A 27,160-nucleotide genomic window follows, 5' to 3' on the forward strand; every position below is an offset into this window, starting at 1 on the left:
CGAATTCAGTGATGATGGAAAATCATCTTTCAAAGCTATCAGTCATTCTTACTTTGTTTGTGGTCATACCGCATACATTCGCCTACCTCCAGATTGGGATGGTACCTGTTACATTGCATTCCTTCTGCCACCTGTTTTTCTAGCCCCTTCTGATTACCATAGAAATAGCAATCTAGTAAAGAATAGACCCAGAAGAGATGCCCCCCTTGTCGACTACACAGAAACGGCATGGGAACAGTACACTGATTTTAATAAAGGATTCTTTTTCTTCTTAGGCCCTGTCCAGAATAGTAAATTAATACGCAGATTAACTAGAACACTTGAAGCCGTAGTAAATGAAACTACCTCCGCCTTAGGTAACTTAACAGAAGAGCAGTCCGCTATGCGGGTTGTTGTCCTTCAGAATCGTCTTGTAATTGACGTCATCTTGGCAGATAGAGGTGGAGCCTGTAAGGTCATCGGGTCAAGCTGCTGTGTTTTCATTCCACAGAATGCACCATCTGTATATCAAGCTATCACCCGTCTTCATAAAATTGCAAATCAGATACATCAGAATCCAGGCACCTGGACTTGGTCCGGTTGGTTCTGGACAACGTTAACAGCTTGGGGATGGAAGATCCTATCCTTCCTAGGCATTGGCCTAGTCCTAGTATTCAGTTGCTGCCTGTGCCTGCAGTGTGGGCCAGCGATCTGTGGACTGTGTGCCACTTCTTGTATTGAACATTCTCGTTTCCACTCAAAACGTAACCGAAAGAAAAACAAATGATGTTACAAGAACAGACTGATCGATTCATGAGGATCGATATTTCATGAAGGGTCCGTAGGGAACAAGGAGGGAATGAGGAAAATTAAATTTTGGTCATGATGTGTTCCCTAGCGCGTACCCCACCGACTCCATGTATCAGCTTAAAGTGCATGTAACTTCCCTCCTGTGCCAGCTATGAAGACGCAAATACATTTGCGTCCACCGTTAACTTGTCCTCTTTCAGATCCACCATGAATGGATTATATAGTCCGTTCCTAAGTATGCTATGCCACCGTCTTTTTGTAGTACACTTTTCACTTTTCCTGCTCTAGCCAGAGTAGGCCCTGAATTCCTGCCATCTGAACCTCTTTTGTGGCTCCTGACTCTGCCCAGGCTACCTCTGTACTCGTGAACTCTGTCCTACATTCAGCGCGGCCCCTCGCGCTCAGCTCAAGCCTGCTTTCTGCCAAGACTGACTATAACCTTCAAGTTATCTGTTCCGCTCCCCGAGAATACATTCCTGCCTACTAGATCCTGTAAACATCCTCTCCAGCTGCAGAGTCAAAAGGCCGATCTGTCTTAATGCAAGTAATTCATAGCCTCCGTTGCCATGCTTCCATGGAAGGCCCCGTGCCCCCACACTTCATATGTAGACACTTAGGCGCTCATACACGCATCCACAGTTAGCATAGAACAGCCTCTACCCTAGAGACCTTTCCGCCCAGATAGTATAGTTCCTAAACATCAGATATCAGATATGATAGAAGTACAAGTTGATCTGACATGCCAGACTTCTGTCTCTCTCCGTCAGTGTAAATGTCAAGACCCCTGCACCCCGTCAATCACACGTCAAGCAGCTGCGCGCGCATCCAAGCTTCCGATTTCTGCTGACATTGCAACATTCTGTTAGCACCACCCCTTGGTGCCACCCACTTGCGTCACCTATCAGTGACGTTTCTAGCACACACCTCTAGTTCACGCCTAGTTTACGCCTCTTGATGATGTATTGGTACCACGTGTATACTGTTATCTTGTCTCCTCTCAGCTGTTACGCCTCTTACATTGAACCTTATGATGTAAATCAAGTATATAAGCTATGTATTGTCAATAAACGACAGCGCGCTCATCTATCCCTTCTGACACCCCTGTGGTGGTCAGAACATGATATCCTGATTCCTTTATGAGGAATAAAACCCTTAGAAACTCTAACACCACGGACTCTGTTTTCTTTCCTTCTGATTGAGTTATCATTGATTAAGTACTTACCTGCATAGAAATTAAGAGAGTAAATTAATTATTTACGTCAGTGTGGTGGGTGCCTCGGTGGAGCTGTGTGGTGGGTGCCTCGGTGGAGCTGTGTGGTGGGTGCCTCGGTGGAGCTGTGTGGTGGGTGCCTCGGTGGAGCTGTGTGGTGGGTGCCTCGGTGGAGCTGTGTGGTGGGTGCCTCGGTGGAGCTGTGTGGTGGGTGCCTCGGTGGAGCTGTGTGGTGGGTGCCTCGGTGGAGCTGTGTGGTGGGTGCCTCGGTGGAGCTGTGTGGTGGGTGCCTCGGTGGAGCTGTGTGGTGGGTGCCTCGGTGGAGCTGTGTGGTGGGTGCCTCGGTGGAGCTGTGTGGTGGGTGCCTCGGTGGAGCTGTGTCGGTGGGGCTGTGTGGTGGGTGCATCGGTGGAGCTGTGTCGGTGGAGCTGTGAGGTGGGTGCCTCGGTGGAGCTGTGTGCTGGGTGCCTCGGTGGAGCTGTGTGCTGGGTGCATCGGTGGAGCTGTGTGGTGGGTGCCTCGGTGGAGCTGTGTGGTGGGTGCCTCGGTGGAGCTGTGTGGTGGGTGTGTCAGTGGAGCTGTGTGGTGGGTGTGTCAGTGGAGCTGTGTGGTGGGTGCATTGGTGGAGCTGTGTGGTGGGTGGCTCTGTGGAGCTGTGTGGTGGGTGGCTCTGTGGAGCTGTGTGGTGGGTGCCTCGGTGGAGCTGTGTGGTGGGTGCCTCGGTGGAGCTGTGTGGTGGGTGCCTCGGTGGAGCTGTGTGGTGGGTGCCTCGGTGGAGCTGTGTGGTGGGTGCCTCGGTGGAGCTGTGTGGTGGGTGCCTCGGTGGAGCTGTGTGGTGGGTGCCTCGGTGGAGCTGTGTGGTGGGTGCCTCGGTGGAGCTGTGTGGTGGGTGCCTCGGTGGAGCTGTGTGGTGGGTGCCTCGGTGGAGCTGTGTGGTGGGTGCCTCGGTGGAGCTGTGTGGTGGGTGCCTCGGTGGAGCTGTGTGGTGGGTGCCTCGGTGGAGCTGTGTGGTGGGTGCCTCGGTGGAGCTGTGTGGTGGGTGCCTCGGTGGAGCTGTGTGGTGGGTGCCTCGGTGGAGCTGTGTGGTGGGTGCCTCGGTGGAGCTGTGTGGTGGGTGCCTCGGTGGAGCTGTGTGGTGGGTGCCTCGGTGGAGCTGTGTGGTGGGTGCCTCGGTGGAGCTGTGTGGTGGGTGCCTCGGTGGAGCTGTGTGGTGGGTGCCTCGGTGGAGCTGTGTGGTGGGTGCCTCGGTGGAGCTGTGTGGTGGGTGCCTCGGTGGAGCTGTGTGGTGGGTGCCTCGGTGGAGCTGTGTGGTGGGTGCCTCGGTGGAGCTGTGTGGTGGGTGCCTTGGTGGAGCTGTGTGGTGGGTGCATCTGTGGAGCTGTGTGGTGGGTGCATCTGTGGAGCTGTGTGGTGGGTGCATCGGTGGAGCTGTGTCGGTGGAGCTGTGTGGTGGGTGCATCTGTGGAGCTGTGTGGTGGGTGCATCTGTGGAGCTGTGTGGTGGGTGCATCTGTGGAGCTGTGTGGTGGGTGCATCTGTGGAGCTGTGTGGTGGGTGCATCGGTGGAGCTGGGTGGTGGGTGCATCGGTGGAGCTGGGTGGTGGGTGCATCGGTGGAGCTGGGTGGTGGGTGCATCGGTGGAGCTGGGTGGTGGGTGCATCGGTGGAGCTGGGTGGTGGGTGCATCGGTGGAGCTGGGTGGTGGGTGCATCGGTGGAGCTGGGTGGTGGGTGCATCGGTGGAGCTGGGTGGTGGGTGCATCGGTGGAGCTGGGTGGTGGGTGCATCGGTGGAGCTGTGTGGTGGGTGCATCGGTGGAGCTGGGTGGTGGGTGCATCGGTGGAGCTGTGTGGTGGGTGCATCGGTGGAGCTGTGTGGTGGGTGCATCGGTGGAGCTGTGTGGTGGGTGGCACTTTTTATAAATCATTAGTAAAAGATCAATGAAATTCAACTAAAACCCATATATAGCAGAAGAGGAGAAAGCTCTAGTAACGGGATTCAGGATGAATGTATATCTTTGAAGCAAATCGCCAGCATGTGAAAGGTGTAAAATAGCAATCAGCATAAAACGAAAATGCCAGCAAAAGACTTTATAAAATTCTGTGTGGCCCTGATAAAATAATTAGAGCGTTTATTATATCATGACCAACAATGGTTATTGTTTCAAGAGCAGCATGCGAGATGGTTAGGGGCTGCAATATAAACAAGCCCTCTGCATTGCTGTGGTGGGAAGGGGGGCGGGGAGAGGCAAGAAGGGAAGAATAGGGGCCGGGAGCAGCAGCCTTTGATGTGCTGACCGGCCGGCCGTGCATGACTAATTAGGGGAGGAGAAATGCCGGCTGGGGGAAGCTTGAGATGCCTGAGGAGGCTGGTGGCTTTGATGTGCACGTGCTCTCGGGCACTCAAAGAAATCGCTGAGTTGGTTTAACTCTGTTAAAGCTGCAATATAGCTCGCCAGCTATGCGCAAGCGCACAGCAGGCGAGCCCTAAAAACAGTGGGCTCAGGATAGAACCTTGTGGTACTCCATGAGGAGCAGGGAAGATGTCAGAGCTTGCGATACTGGATTTAATCTGAAAGGTTCTTTCGGAAAGAAAGGACTTGATCCACTGTAAGGCGTCTTTGCGAATGCCGTTTCTCTCTAGGATGGCCAGAAGAATTTTGTGTGATATGGTGTCAAACGCCGCACTCAAATCTAAAAGAAGGAGTGCGACTGTGACCCTTGTCCAGCAGTTGTCGAATTTTTTCCGTCACACCCAGTAGGGCAGTCTCTGTGGAGTGTTGGAAAACTGAATCCCTTCTTGTCTGTACCAGGGAAGCTGATCACTTCCTATTCAGTCAAGAAAGTTTCCAGTGACCTCTGAGCTAGTTGGTAACAAACCCAATTAGGTTTAGCATAGTCAGTGGAGACCTGGAAGATCCGCACTTCTACGTCCATACTACTGTATGTTATTCCAATGCGCAGGGCCTATTGGGAAAATAGGAACTACACTACATAACCATACTGGATAATTTGTCTTACCCACCTGTCTGTGGTGATGGAATTCCAGACAGGTAGGAACTGTGATAGACGTCCCCCGACAGGTGTGTAGTGGTCAGGGATCTGACCACTACACTGCATAATCCAGAGTTTATAATTAAATCCACAGTGCACCATGAACTAAGATTCAGCCACAATTGCACGATCTGTGCCATTATTAAATAATGGATTGTACAGACTATTTTCCTTAGGAAAACCCACACATTTGGAATTTACGGACTCTAGCCATTCAGGGCAACATTTTCTTGATTAACGTTGCAGAATCTTTGTCCATTTGGGAAACAAAACATGGAGCAAATAAGTTTTTAAATAAATAAAAAGAACTAAACATTTTGATAATACATTCATGGTATAATGTGATACTGACGCAAGGCTTGTGCCAACACATAGACACCAAAGTAGTACATGTGCCTGAACAAACAGTCATTTAATATATTTAAATCTTCAGTACAGAGCTGCGCAAACACCCTAGCAGCAGAAGGGTTAATCTTAGAATCATTTGAGCAAGGTATACATTCAACTAATTGAAGCACATTCCTTTGGCAGGCTTCAGTAATAACTTGCAGTACAGCCGGAAGTCAAAGCAGTCCAGGGCAGCAACACACGCAAGGAAGGGCACAGCACAACCGGTCACTTCCACAACAAACTTGCATTTTTTTTTTAAGGAGTGCCATACCCTACACTGGTGTCCAGATGAGCGAGCAGTGAATTATGTAACCATTACAAACCGTTTAAAAACCTTAGTAAAAAGGAAAACAAGGACAACAGCTCAAAATAATAAGTCTTCCTTGAGGTGTGAGTTTAGAGGGAGAAGTCCCAATAAAATTTGGTCAAGGGATCATGGACAGAATCTGGGGATTAGCCTTAGAGTTTACTTAAACAAAAACAGTCTTAAAGATCACCCTCCATTAGCTAATAAACCAATAATGACATGTCTAATTGGGGGCTGCATTATTTTTGAAACCTAAAGACTCGAAGGGCGGTCTCATTCTGGATAGGCTGCAATCCCTTCCATTAGTCGAGCTGAAGTCCAGAAAACCAGGAGTCTAACTTAAGGTTGACTCTTAAGCACTGTCCCAACTGGACATGCATTCACGCTTTAGTCATCATTTAGGCTAGAGATCAACAAACAAGAGGGAGTAATAGTGCTTCATGGGAATCAATTTCAGGACACGAGGCAAACAACACCTTATGTTGTGAAGCAAAGCAAGGTTTGGAGTAAATTACAAGCATATGCGTTTGTCTACGGTCCACATACAAGTGAAAATAGGAGTATGACCCACAGAGTCCTTAAACTGTTTGAACAGAAGGAAAGTCGACCATGAGCCTCGTAGGACACCACAATCTACTTTTAGGAAACAGGACAATAACGGCCCCAAGAGTGTTGTGAGGGGGTGGGGGGGGGGGGGGGGGGGGGGGGGGGTAGGGGTTCCACACAGAAACATGTCTGGTGAGGACACGGGCAGAGTCTGTTCAAAGATGCTCGCTCCAGGTAATAGGCAAATGGATGACAGCTTCAAAACAATCCCAACACTAAACCTCACCAACATAACTTTGTCTGAGTAGGTAATAGATCAGACACCTCCGCTCTCTTAACATGCACCTGTTAAATGGCACACTAAGAAATTCCTTAATCAAGAAAGAAGTTTAACACAATTGGGTTTATTTAAAAATCTTCCAAGATTGCAATTTATTTTAGTTGCTAAGCAGAAGTCATACAAAAACAGAATACTTCATTTGTTACATTTGTCAACTACAGTATCAAACTCTAGGAACAGGAAACCAATTCCTGCAAGGACAATTCACTAGAAACCTGCAGCCTCAGACTCAAAAGCCGCATTTTGTTTTCAGCTGTTCCACGAGTGCAATGTATTCTTTCATTGCATCTTCCTTGCTCTTTCCTATGAAAAATAAAGAAAAAAAAAAAGTTTTAAAAAAGGTGAACAAAAAAAAACTAAAAAGGAACAAAAAATAGACTGTTTAATGTGACAAGTGAGGGACTACAAAAAAGCAAAATAATATTTCTTCTCTACATTAGTAAGAGAAGTTAATGTTCACACTCAAATAAAATGCAAAGGAGAGAACAAAGCAGGGCAACCGACAAGTTTTTAATGGAAGTATTTTTAATTATACTACCTCCCCCCCCCCCCCCACCCAAAAAAAAAAAACGTTGCCGATTAGTGTCTGAAGAAGTAGAATTAACACTTCAGGCACAGGTTTTCCAGCCTGTATCAAGTTATTCCTCCTCCAAACTAACAATCACAATTTAAAATAAAAACCACCATTTTATAAGCCATCAGTCGAAGGTCGCTCCACTAATCAAATCCTGATGTACTAAAAACACATTTCTAAGTAAGTGATGTAATCTTACACACTTAACGGAACTGCGGTGTTGGCAAGCTTTGAAAAATACGACACTGCCAAATAAAGAACCAACAGGGGTTACCCAATCCACTGTCGTTTTGAGTAGAATATAAATTACAACACTTCCAAGGTTACCTGCAAGCCAGGAGGATCCAGATTCAGGAAGAAAAATATTATAGGGTAGCATTTCATTTTGGGTAAAACACACATTCACACATCCAAATACTATGGATAACTAGAGGTAGTCATCAGGAATCACCCATCCTGGTTGTGGGTAGAGCTGGTACACTAATATGAGTAGCGCAGAGGATCCTCGGTTGATGTCCAGAGAAGGAGAGTGGATCAGTGGACTAATGTGTCCATTGCAGAGGCCTGTTTTCGACCTCATGGTCGCAGGTTCAAATCCAGGCGGGTCCACTCAGCCTTTCATCCATCTGAAGTCGATAAAATGAGTACCATTGAGTTGGGTAACAATGAACATCTGTTATTCAGCGCCAAGAGACCTCTGGGTGAACGTGCCCTTTACAAAATACACGTTATGTCTGAGTACATGTGCATCGAAGCACATCGGAGCCAAATGGAATTGTTGAGTAACACCAAGTTGGTGCCATCTTTTAAATGTCTTTTTATGGATTTAAAATTTTTTGAGAAGGATTCTATAACTGACCATCATAGGATTTACAAGATGTTAAATACAGGTCAAAATTTTATTCACCTGTCTGAGACCTACAACTTGGTTTAGTACACTGACAAAATGATTTTTAACAGTACACGTTTATTGTTGCCATTATAAAAATCAATAAATATGTTGAAAAACTGCTTTTTTGCTTAGTAATCACAAGGAAATCAAATGGTCAGTACCAAAAAGGAAGATTAAGGTCAAAACTTTGTAGTGGTGTGTCTGGTTTAATAGATGAAGATAAGGAAACTCAACAGCAGTGCCAGATGATGCACGTGTCAATCCTCAATTCGTACTCGGGACTGGGCAATGAAAAATGGACAGGTTATCACACAGAAAATTATTGTTGCTTGTGGGCCTGTGAGATCTCTGGTGGCCGGTGCTTTGAAACTGGATTGGGTTATTGCCTACTCCACAAAAGAAAAAATAATGAGATTTAAAAAAAAAAAATCTTTTTTTTTTTAACTCCTTCAAGACCTAGTTAAGTTTACCGCCATAGTTAACCTGGAGGATCCCTGAACCTTTTTACTTTGATGTGTTCATCTTTTGACTGGACGAAGGTCATATACCAATCTATTTCAAAGTATCAACAGTACAAGACTAATCTTTGTATCAATGCAAGACCAAGTATTTGCAAAAGTTGCACTTGCTCCAAGATGGTCAAAGTTTAATGCCTTATGCTTTGTCTAGAGAGCATTTTACTGACCTCGTCATCTAGAGTAATTTAACTACAATATCTGATTCAGAAGCACCTCAAGACTAGGCCATTACTTATACAACTATAAATCCTTACATTCAACCAACAGTGAAAGAGGGGCCACTTTAGGAGCAAATCTGTGCAAGGATATTCCATCTATCATTTTGAAAACTACTTCAAATCATCACTCAGCCCAACCCTCTTCATTATCTACATGGCCCCCTTGCCGCCAACATCCGACAGCACGACCTCAGCATAGTATCCTACGCCGACAACACCCAGCTCATCCTCTCCGTCACCAAGGACTCCACCTCCAGCCAACTTCCAGGAAGGAATGCAGGACGTTGCAGCCTGGATGAGCAACAGCTGCCTAAAGCTCCACTCTGAGGAGACAGAACTCCTAGTCACCACCTAGTCGGCATGGAACACCTGGTGGCCACCAACCCCCCACGGATCACGCCAGAAACTCCAGCATCGTACTAGACTCTTCCCTCGCCATAAATTGACAGATCAATGCCGTCAACTCCAGCTGTTTCAACACCCTCCATAAGACTTTCAAATGGATCATTCCCCTCCCCCAACCCCCGAGTTAGTCACCCACACAATCATCACCACCAGGCTGGACTATGGAAACGCCCTCTACACCGGCATAAATAAGTCTCTACTCCGCAAGCTCTAGACAATACAGAACACCGCCAGACTCGTCCTCAGTATCCCTCGACACAAGCACATCAGCCAACACCTACGGAAGCTCCAACGGCTCACCGTTGAGAAGACTCACCCACGCCTACAAAACACCAGACCCAATACCTCAATGATAGGATCACCCTCCACGTACCCATAAAAAACCTCTGATCCGCCAACCTCGCCGAGACCACAAGCATCCACAAAACCTGAGTAGGGGGAACCTTCTACATCTCGACCAAGACCTGGAACGAGCTCCTGATCGACATCAGGTGCTGCCCCTCCCTGAACTCCTTCAGGAAGGCTCTCAAAACCTGGCTCTTCAGCTAAACTGATCTGCTGCCCCCCCAGTGCCTTGAGACCCCCAAGGGAGAGTAGCGCGCTTACACTTCCCAGATTGAAATGATAATGAAAAAAGTCAAAGCATACCATTCATCAGGAATTTTTAATGAAGCAGCCCCATGAATGTCCTGGTTAGTGGCTACCAACAATTCATTACTGACTAACAATACATTTTTCTAGTAATTGATTTCTATAAATTATTCCTGGTGTTCTGTAGAAATCAAACAAAAAATGTAAAACTAAACAGTGCTAATACAATGCAAAACAGAATTGATGCATGGGTATCGGCAATGATCAAATCAACAGGATCTGCACAGTGCGCTGTACGATACGGAGGAGAAAATATGGGCTCAGTTCGAAGGTCCTAGAGATGGGCCACTGGTTGCCCCTGGCCAGAGGCTGCTAAAAATAGGTAGGTTTTCTGCACACCAAACACTGATCATTCATCTTCAGTTTAGTTTAAGGAGCAGAGTGAGTGAGTAAGGAGAAAATCACCCCGAAACATGCATCCTTCCTGGTTGAATGGAAAGCAGTTTCGCAGAGCGTGACATTAAACTCTGGCTGGTTGACAGCGCTAAAAGACCAGAGAGGAGGGTTAGCTTGAGGAACTTCCCTGTACCATTTAGCGGACTATGCAAGATGGATCAGATGCAAGAAGAGTTAAAGACTGCAATTCAGAGAGTTCAAATCTAAGCAAGGCTGCAGTGTCCCATGCCTCGGAAAGTGGTAAACTGAGCAGCATTATTTGAATAGTAGCATAAGCATTTATTAACAATGCGTAAAATTTGGTATTGAGCTTTGTCCCACACAAGTATTTTGAACAAGGTTTTTTAAATTAACAATTTCCCTTACTGGAAGCTACAGAAGAGCCCTCCCTGCTTGAATAATGTGCGCAGCCTTCAGGAGAATCCATGGTGGCTAGTTTTAGGAATTTAAAGGATACCAGCAAAAACCTGCTTTATTTAGGACAGTTTCGATAGTGTCAGATTCCAAGGTGCCATGCTGCTTTAATCCTTCCTACTTTGGCCAACACACCACAAACAGAAAATCTGCACAACAGACCCCTCTATAATAAACAGCCCTGTAAAGGACAAAAAGGTTCTGTAACAGTCTGGGCAGCTGGACTTTAGAGCATGGTGTTAAGGCTCAAAGCGTTAACGAAGTCGCTGCTCTCCAAATGCCCATATCAGCACAGATGAACGGTAGGTGTTGCAGTAGTTAACAAAGACAAAATGTAGGTATGTGTAGTCGGGCTTATTTGCCAGCTTAGAATACCCATGAAGCAAGAAATTACAGGAATGTATGCAGAAACCCATTCATAAAGTCTTACCACATCACTCATTCGCACTTTTGAAATGCCATACATCTATAGTCTATTCCTGACCACCATAAGCGAAACATATTTAGAGCCCTAACTGCAAAGCCAAAGAAATATCAAATTGCATCTGCTACAGCATAGCATATGGTTAAATCCCCCCCAACCCAAGAACCCTAACCCACCATAGTGTGTTGGTATTGAATCCAGGAAAATAAACAGCAGGTATGCCCGTAAATTACATGGTAATTTTATACATCTATTAAAATAATTCAAAGACCGGTAAATGGAACAATTTTCAAATGTGAAAAAGTGTAATGCTCATTAACACAAAGTTATAAAGCTTAGTAGTTCTAAAGTAAAAACAATCAGTTAAGTATAGCAAACAGTCTCCACCACTCACTGTCTTGGCTCAAAAGGGTCTCACAAAACTATTAGGAGAATACTATTCAGGCAAAAGCTAGCCCTTTCTACCCTCTTCTCACAGACTTACAGGTTTTCTGCACAGCCCTCCATTGAATTGAGTGCGTTCCTCTTCTCATTAGATAAACAGCCAGGCTCAGTCATTCCCAGCTCGATTTGTGCTTCGCCCCGCTTCAAAGTAACACAGCACTTAACATATTTCCACAAAAGAATTCAGGTACAGTTATGGTTTTCTTCTAAATAGTGCTAAAAGTAGTAGTTCTGTTATCAAAAAGAAAGCTACCAAAACCAGCAGAAAACGAACCTTTGTAATCTGTGATCAATTGTTAAGCAAAAGCAAACGGGATATTGGAGTATCTTACACAAAAACAGTTTATATTTCACAGTATTCCATATATATGTATTACTGATACAGTATTCAAAAATACCTTTTTGTTTCTCCCAGGCGTCCCATTTGGCTTTGCCTTTGAAATCTAACATGCCAGGTCGATCTGAAGATAAAACGTAAAGAAAGGTTACATGGATGATTTTTTTAAATAGCGTTTACAGGCAAATTATTTAACATAGTAGCTTCTATTAGAAAGCACCAATGATTCACAAAACATTTCATGGGGTAAAGCAATTGCATGATAAAAAAAAAACACAACAAAAACCGCCAATTCAAATAGTGTAAACTAAAAACAAACGATGTGATATGGTTTCACTATAGAGTGGTTATTCACTCCCCAAGAGATGGATTGGAAAATTACACTCCATGACATGGAAGAAATCTGAAGAATGCTAAGAGTTGAGGCGGGACCCAACAAAAAGGCTATTCAGACTTGCTTTTCACAAAATGTAACAAGTTGAGTAGTACTGTAGGCTGAAATGACGACAAAAGAATTTGGACCACAGCAAATGGGAGTGCATAGGAGTTGGGAACCACAGAAGAGGAGATTCCAAAAACGAGTCATACAAAAGATTTCAGGGCAGAGTTGGGGGTCGGGGTGAGGGGTTAAGAGGGTTGGGGATTTGGCAATAAGGGTGACCCACTCTAAAATGACAATTCTCCCATCCCACAAACTTGCAGTTTCTCGGTCCCATTCAAGTGTTGGGAGCAACCCGCTAATAGGCAGATGAAGCAGCCACGGGTCGCTACTACCTGGCTGATGTCTCTTGTCCATCTGGAGAGAGTTTTGCCACTTACGGCTGTCTTCTCAATGCATATTTTCCTTACCCAGGTCGTCCAGAATATGAGACTAGACTGACTTAGGCAGGTTGAATTAATAAAGGCCTCCACACAAAGAAGGCAGATCGCTATGCACAGAGGTTGGCCCTCGGCTGGAGATTCAGCAGATCGAGTAAGTTTTCGTGTTTGACCGTATCAAAGGCTGATGAGAGGTCGAGTAGGATGAGGAGGCAAGCACCGTTCTGATCAAGAATTTGAAGCGAGTCATCAATTATGTGTGTCTTGGCTGATTCCGTATGCACAGTCATGTCCTAGATCTCATTTAATGCTAAGGAAACTGGGCCACATCATTAAAATACCTGCAAGTAATTCAGTAGGAATAGGGGAACTATATCTTGCCCGTGGAACTGGGTTTTCACGGGGACGACGGAGGTAAAGGACAATGCTTCCAGAGAATGTTTAGGGGGTGGGGGTCAATGCCTCGTCCCTGGCTGTGTTCCACAAAGCTCCAGATGTGAGCGAGATTAAGTGGACACCTTGTGTAATACGTGCAGCTTCTCGTGATTGCAGGCGCATCGTATGTGATTAAGCTGGGCAACATGTGACATGGTCACCAGATTATGATCACTATATATGCTATAATTGATATTTTAAAAAAAGGAGGTATAAAACTCCTCAATGTAAGAAAAACACAAATAATGTTGATAATTGATGAGCAGCCTCTCCCTTTGTAAGTCGGGGGCACAGCTATATCCGGATGGGTGCAATCAAGTCCAGCGTGTGAGATAACCCATAGATGTTTAGAAGGCCACTTCAATCCAGCCCTTCTTGAATATGTTCCATGTGTTGTCCCTCTCAGTGTATAGGACGACCAGTCACAATGGGTCACCCTCAAGTTAGGACACAGATGACAATTAAAATCTCCAACTAAAATCAATTGGGACTGTGACAGACCTACCTCATGTATTTGCTCCAGCTGTGTAATTCCTTGATTATCGAGGCTAATCAATCCCTGCGAGTGCGATTTTGCATTATAGAAATTAATTATAACTAGCCTGTAAGCGTTATTTAAGAATGTAAGCTCTTGAGCACCATCAGAGTCCCATGACGGAGTCTTCCATCTACCGTGAATTCAGGTCTATAAACATAATTCGGCCCCCCTGCTCTTCCTGAGCCAGACCTTAATGCTCGGTAGAAGAAAGTTTTAGAACCTTCAATGAAGAAATTATTTTCTGGCTCCCACGTTTCCTGGAGGCATATTATATGGAAATCTGATATAAGGGAGCCACACTGCTAGTAAATAAACTTGCTGGTTAAACCTGCTACATTCCACAAGATTATTTTTAGATCCGCCACAATACGCCCCTCCTGGGAGCCAACTGAAAGGGTGATAAAAGGAGCGATTGTAGCCCTCTCAATGCTATCTGGTCCCAACAGACTGATCCCTGCACTCGTGGGGGAGGGGTGTTGTGTTATCCCAAATTAGTCACCTCCCTCCAGCTTGATATACTAGTGAAATCAGGCCCGGATGTCAGTAACTCTGCACGAGCCCTCGCCTTCTTGTAGTCAATCTGTATCATTCAGGTCCCTCAACGGTGCAAATGCATTTCTTAACCCCTTCCATGCTCATGACGGAGCTGCTCCGTCATGAGCATCGGCTGAGCTGTGCTCATGACGGAGCGGTTCCGTCATGGCCCTGCCGCCACGCCTGCGCGGTGCGTTCTATTGAGCAGGCGGGGCCATGACGGAACCGCTCCGTCACGAGCACAGCTCAACCGCGGCTCGTGACGGAGCAGCTCCGTCACGAGCATGCAAGCGCCGCTCGCCCCCCCCCCCCCCCCCCCCCCAGCGCTGCGGCGGAATTGCCACCACAGCGAAGGGGTTAAACTCAAGCCCCCGCCCCGTCCAAGGTAAAGCCCTCATCCTGTCCTGCAAAACATTTGGGATGATTTTAAGCTAAATGGTGGCCTATAAAAGAAACCCAGTGGTAATGGTTTAATTCCCTATTCTGCTTGGAATAATTGTGAGGAGGGAAATCTGATCTTGTAGACCAATTCAGGATACCTAAGCGTCACAATCACACTGTCTCCTGAGAATGCTTTCCTAGCCCTGCCACTCATTGATACCCGAATATGCATGTGCTCCGCAACATAAAACCCGGCATTTTTACACAGCCAATGGGTCACTTTATTCATTAACTGGGCGGTGGACTCGTCATTTGCACTGTTAAGTCCTGGTACACCTGCCTAGACCACAGCATAAGGGTAGCTTGCTGGTGCAGGTCTATGACTGGTAAACCTAGGGTATTAGGGGCAGCTAGAGTAACACCCCCTGCATGGCTACTGTTGCAATCGGTGGTCGATCCCTTTGGTGACCCCTATGAGTCAACTCAACGTTATAAGTAGCTAGCGGCCCAAACATCATGAACCCTGGGTTTGTGAGCTGTGCCACAGGCCTTGTTGCACCAGGAGTAGATTGAGTGATCAGAGTCTCGGTACGAGTCTCTGCTGGAGGAAATACTGGTTGAACCTCCCGATCATTGGGTACAGCGTTTTGCATGGCCTGGCTAGAGGGAGACAATGTGTTGTAAAGGTTATCAAGAGTTGCCCTTGTTGCTGCCCGTACTTCGCCAATTCATAAAAAAAAAATAATAATAAAATCCAAAAAGGCTAGTCACTGTTTCCACAATATTTTGTTTCAAGGGAACCCACAAATCTTCCAAGTCCTTAGCAGCCTTAATGTCTAAGCCAACAGTGCGTTCCCCTTTCTTTGCCAGAATTATTTTCTTTGTTGCTTCCCTTTGTTTATTCAGGGCTGGTGGGCCACTTCGCTCCGCACCATGAGTGTCGTCGGCCTGGCTCTATTTCGTGTGTTCTGACCAACTGCTGTGGTAGTTCGAATGGTGCCAGGGTTGGAGTCTACTGAAACATTCACAACCTCATCTTGACATTGGCCTGGTCCCAGAGCAACCTCTGCTGGTTTTTTAGTCACCTCGGACATGCAATCCTCCATTAACGACATGGCCACCAATGCTTTTTTAAAAGAGACATCTCTCAGCCATGTATCTCTTTGGAAATTGCCCGCAATGCTTTTACCAGAAACGAGTCAATGGTTATGTCCTGTGAGGAACACATGGGGGCATCTTTCCTCTTCCCCGTGGTGTTTTTAAACAATCAGCCTAATAGACCCACCTCCTAAATAAGAGTCAAAGATGCTCTGAGAAGCTTCAGGAGGGGGTAAAGAGGGAGAAAGTACTAGCTATTACAATCGTCAATATCCTGCAGTCAGCAGTCACCAGCCCCAGGTTACTTCCTTGCCCTTGTGTCTCTTTGTCGAAGTTCAAACAAAAATCACACTGCACCAGCACAGGTTGATGTAGATGACATACTGTCCCACTAAGAGGGAGCCCGGCCTGGCCTTAAACAGCTGTGGACAGGCCCGCCCATCCCACGATTACTGTATGTGCCTATGGGCACAAAGAACCCACATCAGCGCCTCCTTGCGCGATGGCTCTTGGGGGCTTGAGTCCCCGGTTCAGGCGGCACTGCGGCAATATGGCAGAGAGGCCTACCATCGTACATTCATGGTTACTGCAGTGGGTGGCACAATGAGTAGTGCAGCAACTGGTGATATATAACTTACCGGCTTTGGGTACACTTTGGGCACCATGTACCAGGGACTTCTAGGGAAGATAAATAAGCCAGTTAGGAATATGCCAGTGTCATCATGTTGAAAGGAGGAGCACAAGCAATTTGCTGCAGTTTAGCAGGGGCAAACTGCACAAAGTTCTATAGCCAGTAAAAACAGGGCCCAGCTTTAAAAAATTTGGGGTTGACCCTGTAGAAAGGGCAAATTTACAACACTACCCATCACAATAGTCTCAACAATAGTACTAGATAAATTCTAACATACCTGTATTTATATCCCCGACAGCCACTTGCTTGTACAACGCATACACCATTAGCATATCTTCATCTGATGGTTTGGTTTTCAGATTCTTCACATCTTCAGCAGCTTTATCAAACTCAGCCTTGTGGAGAAACAAAACAAGTCAGTATTGTGCTTAGATTAATTAGAACAAAAATCTTTTCTGGCAATAGTAGTTAGTTCAATGTGGCTAATATGACATCTCACTGGTTAATAGTCTTGCTGCAAAGATATGTGAAAATTGTCGTTCTCTGGTTCCAACCACACAGGGTTTACACTCTATGGTTCTATAAAATGAGTGCCGAGTGAGGCGACACATCCAATAGTGCACAGCAATAGAACATCAAAAATCAAGTAATCATAATCAAATTACCCAAATAAATCACTCACTATTTAAAGATGCTAAAGGCCTGCTCACTATTTACATATACTAAAGAAAGCTACTACAAACAAGTCCAGCAGTAAACCATCTCGAGTCTCTTAGCAACCCCTCAATGCAGCACTTGTTCTTAGTGTGGGCAAGGGTGCAATATATCGAACACATAGCTTACTAAGAGTGGAAGCAGAGGGGACGATTTTCATATCCTTAGAAATAGACAAAAGGTTTTGCAAATTTGTAGGAAAATAATATTTACTTCGCCAACTATGACAGACAGCTGCAGTATTTCAGGTAACTGCTAAAGAAAAGGACAAAAGCGAAGAATGAGTGGACGCCTCGCTGATTTTGTGGCTGCATTGACTCGTAGTCCCATAACTCAAAGCCCCAGGAGGGAGAGGGCCTGCTCGCTGCCTTACCCCATGTGCTATAAAGCGACTTGACAAATCCCGCTGCGCTGGCCGGACCCGTCCTGCGCCCATTAGCACCAAAGCAGGGATACATACCCTTCTTGGCTTTGCGGTGGGGAGCGGTCTGGTACTTCTGGCAAGACCATTTCTACGTTCCACGTATAAACCCAATTTCCGCTCCTGTCCGCATTTTTTTTTTATAAGACTCCTGCCGCACGCAGCTTGAACTTTAAAAAAAAATTGTTCACCCTACTCCATGTTTCCACTGTCTCCCGATAGGGTGGGACTACATCTGCCAGACTGCCCAAACCTACATCTCCTAGCAGCCAACAGAACCAGGAAGGGGCACATCATGCTTAAAAAATATTTTTGGTACCGCGGCTCGTGATGTGCCACATTCAGCCAAAGCTCCCCGATGTTGCCATTGTGGTGCCCATCCTAGCCTGGATGAGGCTGGGCCACTGCTCTTGCCTTAGCAGTTGCTGTAGTTTGTCGTGTTGGGATTTGACAGTAGGGGGCGGGGCGCCCAGCCCCTAGAATCTATCGCAAGCCTCAGAAGCTACCACTTCAAGGAGGTTCTTAAAGTACTGGTAAGCTTGGAGTTTGAGGACTACACTTTTGGCTGTGCTGGGGAAACGTAAAACTCAAGCACCGCTAAATCAAGTCGTACTTCCTGTTCCCTAGATCGCTTCAGTAAATGCGTAATGTGGGCCTTGATAAGGTAAGAGCATGGGGAACGTCGCCACGCTGGCAACTTGGCAAAAGGAACTGTCTAGTCCCATTTCTTCGTAAAAATCTGGTTCAGAGGTTTTGTGGGACATTTTGCAGGACCCAGCTAAAAGAATGGTTTTAGTGCCACCTCCCTCCTCTAGTAACAATCCTCCTGCCAAGCAGAAAAGGAGTCTGGGTTAAGGAAGCCTGATTCACCTATAGACCCTCAATCTAATCATGCCATGGACTCTTCTCTCGCTCATATTTGTGGACTTAAGACTCTTTTCAAAAGACTCTTGGACAATGTGAGGTGCGATTGGAAGTTTGCTTGCACCTAAAAGTTCTAGGCCGGGAACCACTAAAGAACTTTAATCTAGTGTTAAAGCAAGGTGCACTACTTCTGTCGAAACTCAGTCTACTATGCACTCGCAGGAGGCTGGAGGGCTACTAACATGCCCCGCATCACCCCCTCAAGATTGTAATTCAATCTTTAGTTACAGTTTGGAATAGACAGATGGGTGCCCCCCCCCTCCCGCCCACCCACCAACCCACCCCTCAATTTTGCACTGTAACACTTCACAATTTTGCCCACAATATGTGGTTTCTGGGCTCAGGAGGGAGGGTTATTCTAACATCATGGGGGGTGGTTTAACTGTGGGTAGGTCTTTCAATTCTGTGAGGGGTGTGCAACATCCTACATCAGGCTGGTCTCTCTAATAGCCAAGCATGAGTTGGGAGAATACAGGGGTGCATAGCAGAGGAGCTGGATGCCCCAATAAGAATGGGATTAATTTACCACTCCTCTGCCGGATGTCCTTATATAGCAATAATAGCTAGTGTCTCACCGTTACCTCGGAGCTCAGTCAAATCACCAGTCCAATTAAGGAGCAACGTTTTGCACTGGCTGCAGTCCAAGTCTATTTTCCCAATCTCTGGTTCTGATCGAATCCGGATGACACATAGGTTGGGCTTGATCGTCCGTCTAGGAAATCCTATGATGGAGATTGGGGTCACCCATCTCCAACACAGGGGGGGGGGGGGGGGGGGGGGGGGTTGGTAACGTTCTGCTCCTACCCTTGGATTTTTTTTCTATTGTCACCCATCTCGGGCACCCAGTGCTTTTATCGATCCTTTGACCACTCCACCCCACCCTCCCACTACTGCTGGTAGCGATTCCTCCCCCCCCCCCCTCACACCTTCAAACACGTACAATGATTTGAACAATTGGCAGGCGGTAGATTGACTTTCAGGTGCAGTGGTGGCCCCTTATCCTGTTGGATTGAATGACTCTTTAGCCGCTATTACTTTATCTCCCTGCCCCACACAAGTCTTCCGTTTATTCTAATGCTCCTGTTCTATGTACTCCCACTCTGTTTGGCAACGAGGCATTGACAAGAAGCTCTAGTCTCTCTGGCCCAGCCACCCCTTCAGTTCAACCTGGCTATAATGGGTTATGTGGCATTATTTCATGGGAACATTCTTAGGGCTGCGGAATAAGTTAACTGGCTTGATATCATTTATACTACCCCCATAATTTGTAGTCCGGAAACTTGGCGGGTGGACCCTCTGCATGTTGAAGGTTTTACCTCCCCATTTACTGAAGCAATACTGCCACCCGAGGTCACGCTAAAGGTGGTTTACAGGCATTGAATTCAAATTTGCTGCCGGTTACCATTAGAAAAGCTGTCACATCATCTTTTTATCATCTATTTATGTTACTGTCATTTAATAGGAGGGCGGGGGGGGGATGATCGATTTTTATAATGTGCTTGATTCCACTCGCTGCGATTTTATTAACAGTCTGGAAGTGGATCTAGATGTGTTCCGATTGCCATCTGACCCTTCCTGTCCAATTGTATGGTTCAGTGATTTTAATATCCAAAGATGTAGTCATCTGTCAAGATGGGTATGTAGCTTTACCAACTGAGTAGGGAAGGTGCCTCACATTTCCTACATAGTACGTAAGGAAAGGATTTAAACACTATCCTCAAATATGATCTTCTGTTGCTGGAAGACCAAAATACTACATGCACTGGACAGATCCACACGTCTGTGGGGAGCGGTGCACACTCCACAATTGATCACTTCTTAATTAGCTCCACTGCCAATCACTTCGTTTCTAATATCAGGGTCAAACTAACTGCAGCAACCAACCATAATCCAATTGTGTCATCCATGATTTTTTATCCCGATAGCCTTATAGCCTGTAACTGCCTATTAAATATTGTCCCTATCGGGACGAATGGTGTTCATGTTAGATGGTCAGGAGTCAACCCTATGTGCGTACTGTTGAGGTTGCTAGCCATGAACACAAATTAGTTTGATCTTTATTTAGCCCCCGATGTGGACAATGAAGGCTTGTTCTCTGCCTTTGAGCTAGTTACTGGGGCCCTCACCACAGTTCTGCTGTGCCCCGCTTTGACAGGGCCATTCAACAGACATACTCAGAGGCACCCTCCTCTCCCGGCCTCCAGGACACCGTGCACAATTCAGTGACGACATCACTGACTTTATCACCCCACACGCCCTCCCCTCTGAGGAATACATCCTATTGGGAGACCTCAACTTTCACCTGGAAAAGAGCAATGACAGCAGCGCCACCACCCTTCTGGACAATCTCGCCAACCTCGGACTCAAACAACTTGTCACTACCCCCACCCACATTGCAGGTCACACACTCGACCCTATCTTCACCTCCGGCAAACGTCTCATTCAGTCGCACCACAGCTCTTCATTGGACGGACCACAGCTGCGTTCACTTTATCTACAATAAGACCACAATCCACAACCATCCTCAACCCACTCTGCGAAGAAACTGGGAGGCTGGATGCTTCCTGCACTGGAAGTGGGTGAAGAGGGCCAAGTGGAGGAGGCAGCAGAAGATATGCAGCTGTTTGTTTTTCATTCCCTCAAAACGCTCACCACCCCACCCCACCCCACCCCTTCCCTTCCCCAACGCCTTTGAATAACAGCCGCCTCTGAATGTTCCTGTCCCAAAAAGGCGTCAACTATGATGGTCTTGGAGAGTAGTTCGTAATACACAGAATTCACATCAAATACTCATATGGCAGTTTCTCCAGCTCAGGTTTGTGAATACTGCATTAAGCATGCATAAAGTATGCTAGTTCTGGAATACGAGTTGTTATGATTTTTTTAACTTAGAATATCCTCGCTTTTGTCACTTTAGAATACTTTTGTCTTATATGTCCTTTCTTTCCCCCGCATCTTTGTGAAAACTTGGCTTGGTGGCGCTCCTCCCTAACTCGAGATAGTCACTCTCACCATCAATTACACATGGACCTTCCAGCTGTAATGCAAGTCTAGAGACAAGTATGGGAAACGCACTAAAATATTTGAGTAGACACCAAAAGCGCAACACTGGGAGCGGGTAACATTTGAATAGAAGTCCCCAGACTACTCACGGCACCTGCTTAGGGCTGTCTAAAAATGGCACACTCGAGAATACAATTTTTTTTTTTTTTAAGTGTGTTGGTAACAGTAAGTGTTACGCAGTCTTATTGTATTTGTAATAACTTACATCTTGCATAAATACAATAAAAAGTTCGCAAAGGTCAGCTACTCATAACTTCTTTGTAAATCGGGCCCCATAAGCGGGGAAAAAAAAAAATCAGATATTACCCGATTGGAGAATATGTGATGGAAAAGTGTGCATAATAACTGGGGTCCTGAAATGCTATTGCATGAGGAAGAACGTTTAACTGTTTTCACGTTCCGAAAGGCCACATGTAAGCAAAACCGAAACTTTCCAAGAAAACCTTTCCCTTACACACCAACGAGAGCAAGAACTTACAATTTTGGTGAAGGACGTAAACGTTCACAAACAACCTTATTTGCAACAAACTTTTTTTTTAGTCTGGTATGAGCAAATAGTTTAACAGTATAACTATGCTAAATCACAGAGTACAATAACAGTAACAATAGCATATTAACTAATAAGAAAAAGATGAAGGTCTGCTGATGAACTAACACCCAAGACGAGTATTTTAGGATTGAGAACGATGAATAGTGGGCCTTCTTCGCGTATGCCCCCCCCCCTCCCCCCTTAGCCTTTAACGTTTACATCTTCAGTTTATTATTAGTTTAAGGTGTTAACTCTTAATACCCCACCCCTCTCTAAACATTCATTGCTCAGATTGCATGACTCATGACCAGGCTTAGCAAACATGCTCATTCCCGTCCTGAGCAATTAAAAGAAGGCGGTGTGCTATTCTACAAACCCAGGAGGAGATATGTCAGTTGAACATTTCTCAAGCCGCTTTAAAACGATGATCATTTCAGCGCGCACATTTCTTGACCGGCATCAGCACGAGCTGTAGAATAAAGGTTGTCAAATCCTGGCTGTGTTTCTTTGTCTCTCTCTCTTTCTATTGTGTCGATCACTGCTTTTTTAATTCGGTACCTACATACTCCTATTCCAAGACGTTCGCTGACTGAACATTTCAAAACATGCGCAAATTAAACATACGCAAACACATAGAATGTTCAATTATTTAAATTCGTGTAATTGCATTACTGAATACCGCTTATAGAGTCCTAACACGAGTAGCGATCAATTCCGTAAATCCCCATACTAGCACACTGCCTCCCTGCCAAATATATATCCAAATGTTATTTATATTAATATAGCGTCTTGGTATGCCACCTCGCCTCCCTACACAAACCATGGAACCCTTTAACCTTGCATAAGTTTGGAATTAAGTGTTCCCTTGCGCAGAAAGCGCTTCCTCTCGCCTAAGCCCACGAGACTTTTGCAAACCCCTTTCACCTGGAGTACCTGAGACATGATGGATGTTTAGCTGCCGACAGGTGCAGTGAAGCCTCCAGTGATGAGATACGAATGAAGGCAGGCAGCTGCCGAAGAAAGAAAAAGACGCAGGCACGTGGGGTGGGTGGGATGGGGCAAAGAGCATAGGGCGTAGCCAAAAACGACAACGAGACCCCGCCCCCGATAGATACTAAAAAGAGACTGAGACTGAACTGCCTCTGTACCTTTTACGACAAGAGGCCCAATTAACTACAAAGGATTGCGTGTGTAAGAAAAAAGGAATTTGTAAAAATAAATTTGTAAAAAATAAGAGTGTACATTTAACTGCATAGAACACGTTTATTTCTACAATATAATCAATTTGCCATTATGTATATTTATGTTCCATATTTATTAAACGCTCGTTTGAAGTATATGTTACATAACATAAACAGGTAATGTCACTCAGGTAATGAAAATAATGATGATCCTAATCTGCAATCGGGCGTCGCTGGTCACTTGCCCTTCATGTTTTCCGATCGGCAATGGCGGAAATCTTTCAGGCAACTGTGGCTCATGTCGTGTACAAGTCCTTTTTCTGTTTTTTGAGCAGCGTGATCGAACGATCGGGTCGCGTGGTTAATTGAGCTGAGGGGAAGGCGGCTATCGGCCACACTCAGAATCGAGCTGCTTGCGCAAGGAGTGGTCCGAGGCGAGAGTTGTACCGATCGGTGTCAGACTGCATTCTTTTTGCTTGCTGTGGGACTGGCAGAAAACGCATGCTCACCAGCCAGATTCACTGCAGTGCGTCACTTTTATTCGGCACAGTCAGCATCGTTTGTGCCAGCTTTTTGAGCCGACATTCTCGTGTTCAGTTTTTTTCACACTGCCTGTTTTCAAGACCATGAGATTGAGCATTTTGGAAAGGACAAGGTTAAGCGAGGCAGTAATATTTTGCATCCCACATTAAATGATTTTACATCACATAGGCGCAAGCATTGACAGAGCTGATACTTGTTCCCAGTTCAGTGCTTAATTTGTAAAATATTAAGTGCAGGTGCTCAAATTTGTGTGGGAGGCTGCACCCACTTCCTCACCGCCACCCACTTCCACCTCTGGCTCCACCCAGTCACTCTATTGTCCCCCACCCACATCTCCTTAATGCACCCTCTCACATGCATTTGTATATGCAGCTCTTGGTGACAGGCGTAGTAGCTCAACATTCTGTATTAGTATTTTAACTTATTAACTGCAAGTAATAAAAGGATCTCCCCCACAAAATCAGTATCCCACTGAACTTTTTGTTACACGCCCATTGTGATCTGCATGGTGCAAGTGCTTTGAAGCATATCCACACTCTGCGCTACCTGATGAGTCAAAAGTAAACTTCCACTAGACAAAGCTGGATTCTCTGTTCATCAGCTCCATTAATCACCAGTTATATTGACATTTTGTATTTTTGCCAGAATATTGCTGGCAGCAAGGAACACTGTAGCAGGTGCTTTTAACTCCCATCATATATTTGAGAAAATGGCATCCCCAACTCCCCTCCCCTGCCCCCAAAGTTAACACCCATTGCTGTGGTGATGGTATCTCTGCCCTACAGCGGGCCCTGTGCAGGTATGTGTAAGGGTCCTGTTGCAAAAATTCACTGAGCCATGTGCACACAGTATGGAGAAAAAGACAGATCTAAATTATTTCTGGACAGATGGAGGAATTCCGAACCTGCCACCGTTCTCTGGCTCATCGCAGATGAAAATTGCAGATTCTAGATTTTTTCATAAGATCCAGTAATAGTGTAACATAAGGAACGGGAACATAACAGCCAAACTCCCTCTTAGCATACTACCCTCTTCTGTGCTGCCATTTGACTGTCTTGCGGGTCCTTCACAGTATGGCATATCACATCAGTGAATGAAACTCATTCCTAAGAATTGTCCAAGGGTGCCTCACTGCCTTTAATTAAATTTCAGCTGGTAGTGAGGTAATGGTACATAAAATTGTGTGCACTGCTGCACAATGCAGTGCCATTTGCCCTTTCTTGTCACATAATTGAATCAACGCTGTGCTGCAGCCTACAAGATGTTCTTTGGCGCATGATGAGGGTAACAACCTCACAGGACTGTGCTGCTTCCAGCAGCTTGATGTCAAACCTGTGTGAACCACTGTCCCACCACAGCAATGCCCCCCACCCTTCAACCACTCACAGCTTCACGTGAGGCTGCTGAATGCCGATTCCTTTCCCTTCTGCTCCGACTCTAGTCCCACGAAGTGCCCCCAGGGCGGGTGGGGGAAGGAGTTAGTGGGTCTTCTTAATCTTCCCCATGCTTGCCCCGGGAATGACGGATTGCTACAGATAGTCCCTGTCGCCTCCAGAGACAGAGGTTGTTTTTATAGGTGCGCCCCACAAGGCAGCTCCTGCCCCTCATTAACCTGTCTCCTTCAAGCTGTGGCATCCAGCAGCCCTCGCCAGCAGTGATGCAGCAACATTAAATAGTCCTTAAAGGAAGTGGGGAAGGGGCCCAATAGTAAAATACAACCATATATACAGAGAAATACCCTCCTTCATTCTTGAACCTGGGTGCCTGCACCTGTTGCACTTATGAGCAGTAGTGTGGACAGTGCGTCACGGACCCTCGTGCAAGGTTGAAAATTCGGGCCCTTTTCTGCAGTTTGAATTATACCGCTGTAACGAGGACGTCATGCCTCAGGTTCACTCTACGAACCCGACAACCCCGAGCGGGTATTCACCTTGTGACCCCCCCCTCCTTTCATTTCAGCCATCGCACACGCCGGTCTGGACTGGGACCAACAAACTATATAGCTGTGACGCCGAAGAGGAAGGATGTGGCCCCTTTAACTGGCCTGGGAACGCTGAGGAGGAGGAGCCCGGATACGCCTCAAATACAGCAGGTAAAAGCACTCAGGTGTGCTTGTTCACCGGAGGAGCGGAAGGCGAGTAGAGAGGAGAGGCGTGGAGCGAGAAGAGAGGAGAGGCGTGGAACGAGAGGAACCAAACGAGAGAGACGAGGACAGTACCCGGTATTCCAACTACGGAGGAAGAAGACGACGAGTGGAGTGACCCGTCGGCGGTGCGGGAGCCTGGAGGCCAACGAGGAGGTGTGTGGCTCTCAGAGGTACTCAAGCGTATCACGGGCTGGGTTGGGAGAAAGGGTGGATCTGTAACGTAACCGGTTTCCCTTCGCCTCCTGCATTACCCTTCCTACACTCCCTCGTTCCCTCACTTAGTGTGCAGAAGTCACTGTTGGTGTCCCCTCACCCCCATTCCTGATTACCCGGTGTTGCCATACCTAGAGACTGATACGACCTCTCTTGTGTCTTCCCTCACGGCGGAGTACCTTCCACCACGGAGACCGACGAGGAACCGACTCGACAGAGCCCCATCCGGAGAAAGGAGGAAGGTATCCAAAGAAGACCGAAAGAAGAGAGAAGCAGATCCCAGCGGAGGCCTCCTGTACTGATTTTTTGTATCAGCAAATAAAACCTGCAAGAACCAAAACTCGACTCCTGCCCTTTACTACACAACCCGCTTCAACAGCACAGCAATAACCATGGCTCAAGTAGGCCCCTTGGGCCTCTGTGTCCCGATGCCACTACACTTGTTGCCCCTGCTAATGAGAGCTACGTCTCGGCTCTCCGGACTCTCGGTTCTCAGGTGAGAGTTGGGCGGCTGTGGGTGAACAGAGCCCTACATCAGACATAGGGTGGCTGTATGAGTCAAGGCCCAGGTGGCTGTGTGAGACCAAAGCCCGGACTGCAGTCACTGGCGTGGCGCGATGCCTTTGCTGGAATGGAGGCCGAAGCCCAGCCTTGAATCCAGGAGGTTATGAGAGGGCAGAGCCTTGACTTCAAACAACTGCCAGGCGTCTATGAGACACCAGAGCCCAGCACTAGACACCGGGCTGTGCGATGGGGCAGGTTGGTTACAGGCAGTTTGTATGTGTGCCTCGTGATAAGGAGGGAAGCTGTGGTGAGGCATTTAATTTTAGAAAGTTTGCGGCGCGGCAGGCGCGCACACTGTCACTGCTTTTTCCCACACAAATGCGAATGTCATTTTAACGAGTTTTAAACCGTGAGCATGACCCACGTTGCCGTGTGCTCGCACAGAAAATAGTCATGGTAATGTTTACGCTCCATTAATTTACACTATCAGTGTGTTACAAAATCAATACTTACTGGCCTGCTTGCTTTGATCAACTAAGCTGCGGCTGCGCAGTATGCTGGGGCGGGCAAAAGTGTAGACA

General features: G+C 46.5%; 1 protein-coding gene across 1 annotated transcript; it reads right to left on the bottom strand.

Moving 5' to 3' along the window:
- Positions 1–6,676: 6,676 nt before the first annotated feature.
- DBI (diazepam binding inhibitor, acyl-CoA binding protein) lies at positions 6,677–23,063 on the bottom strand. The gene is made up of 4 exons (XM_086957337.1): positions 22,926–23,063; positions 16,619–16,736; positions 11,967–12,029; positions 6,677–6,935 (listed from the first exon to the last, which is right to left on the bottom strand). The coding sequence occupies exons 1-4, from the start codon at positions 22,932–22,934 to the stop codon at positions 6,862–6,864; spliced, it is 264 nt and encodes an 87-aa protein (XP_086813463.1). The 5' UTR covers positions 22,935–23,063; the 3' UTR covers positions 6,677–6,861.
- Positions 23,064–27,160: the final 4,097 nt, after the last annotated feature.

Source organism: Lissotriton vulgaris, chromosome 2_1 (assembly GCF_964263255.1).
Source record: "Lissotriton vulgaris chromosome 2_1, aLisVul1.2, whole genome shotgun sequence".
NCBI classification, from domain to species: domain Eukaryota; kingdom Metazoa; phylum Chordata; class Amphibia; order Caudata; family Salamandridae; genus Lissotriton; species Lissotriton vulgaris.

Coding starts and splice junctions, on each gene's coding strand:
- DBI (XM_086957337.1), bottom strand. Junction 12,030..16,618: donor TGTCGGGGATATAAATACAG/GTATGTTAGAAT, acceptor TTTTATCTTCAG/ATCGACCTGGCATGTTAGAT. Junction 6,936..11,966: donor CGCCTGGGAGAAACAAAAAG/GTATTTTTGAAT, acceptor TATTTTTCATAG/GAAAGAGCAAGGAAGATGCA.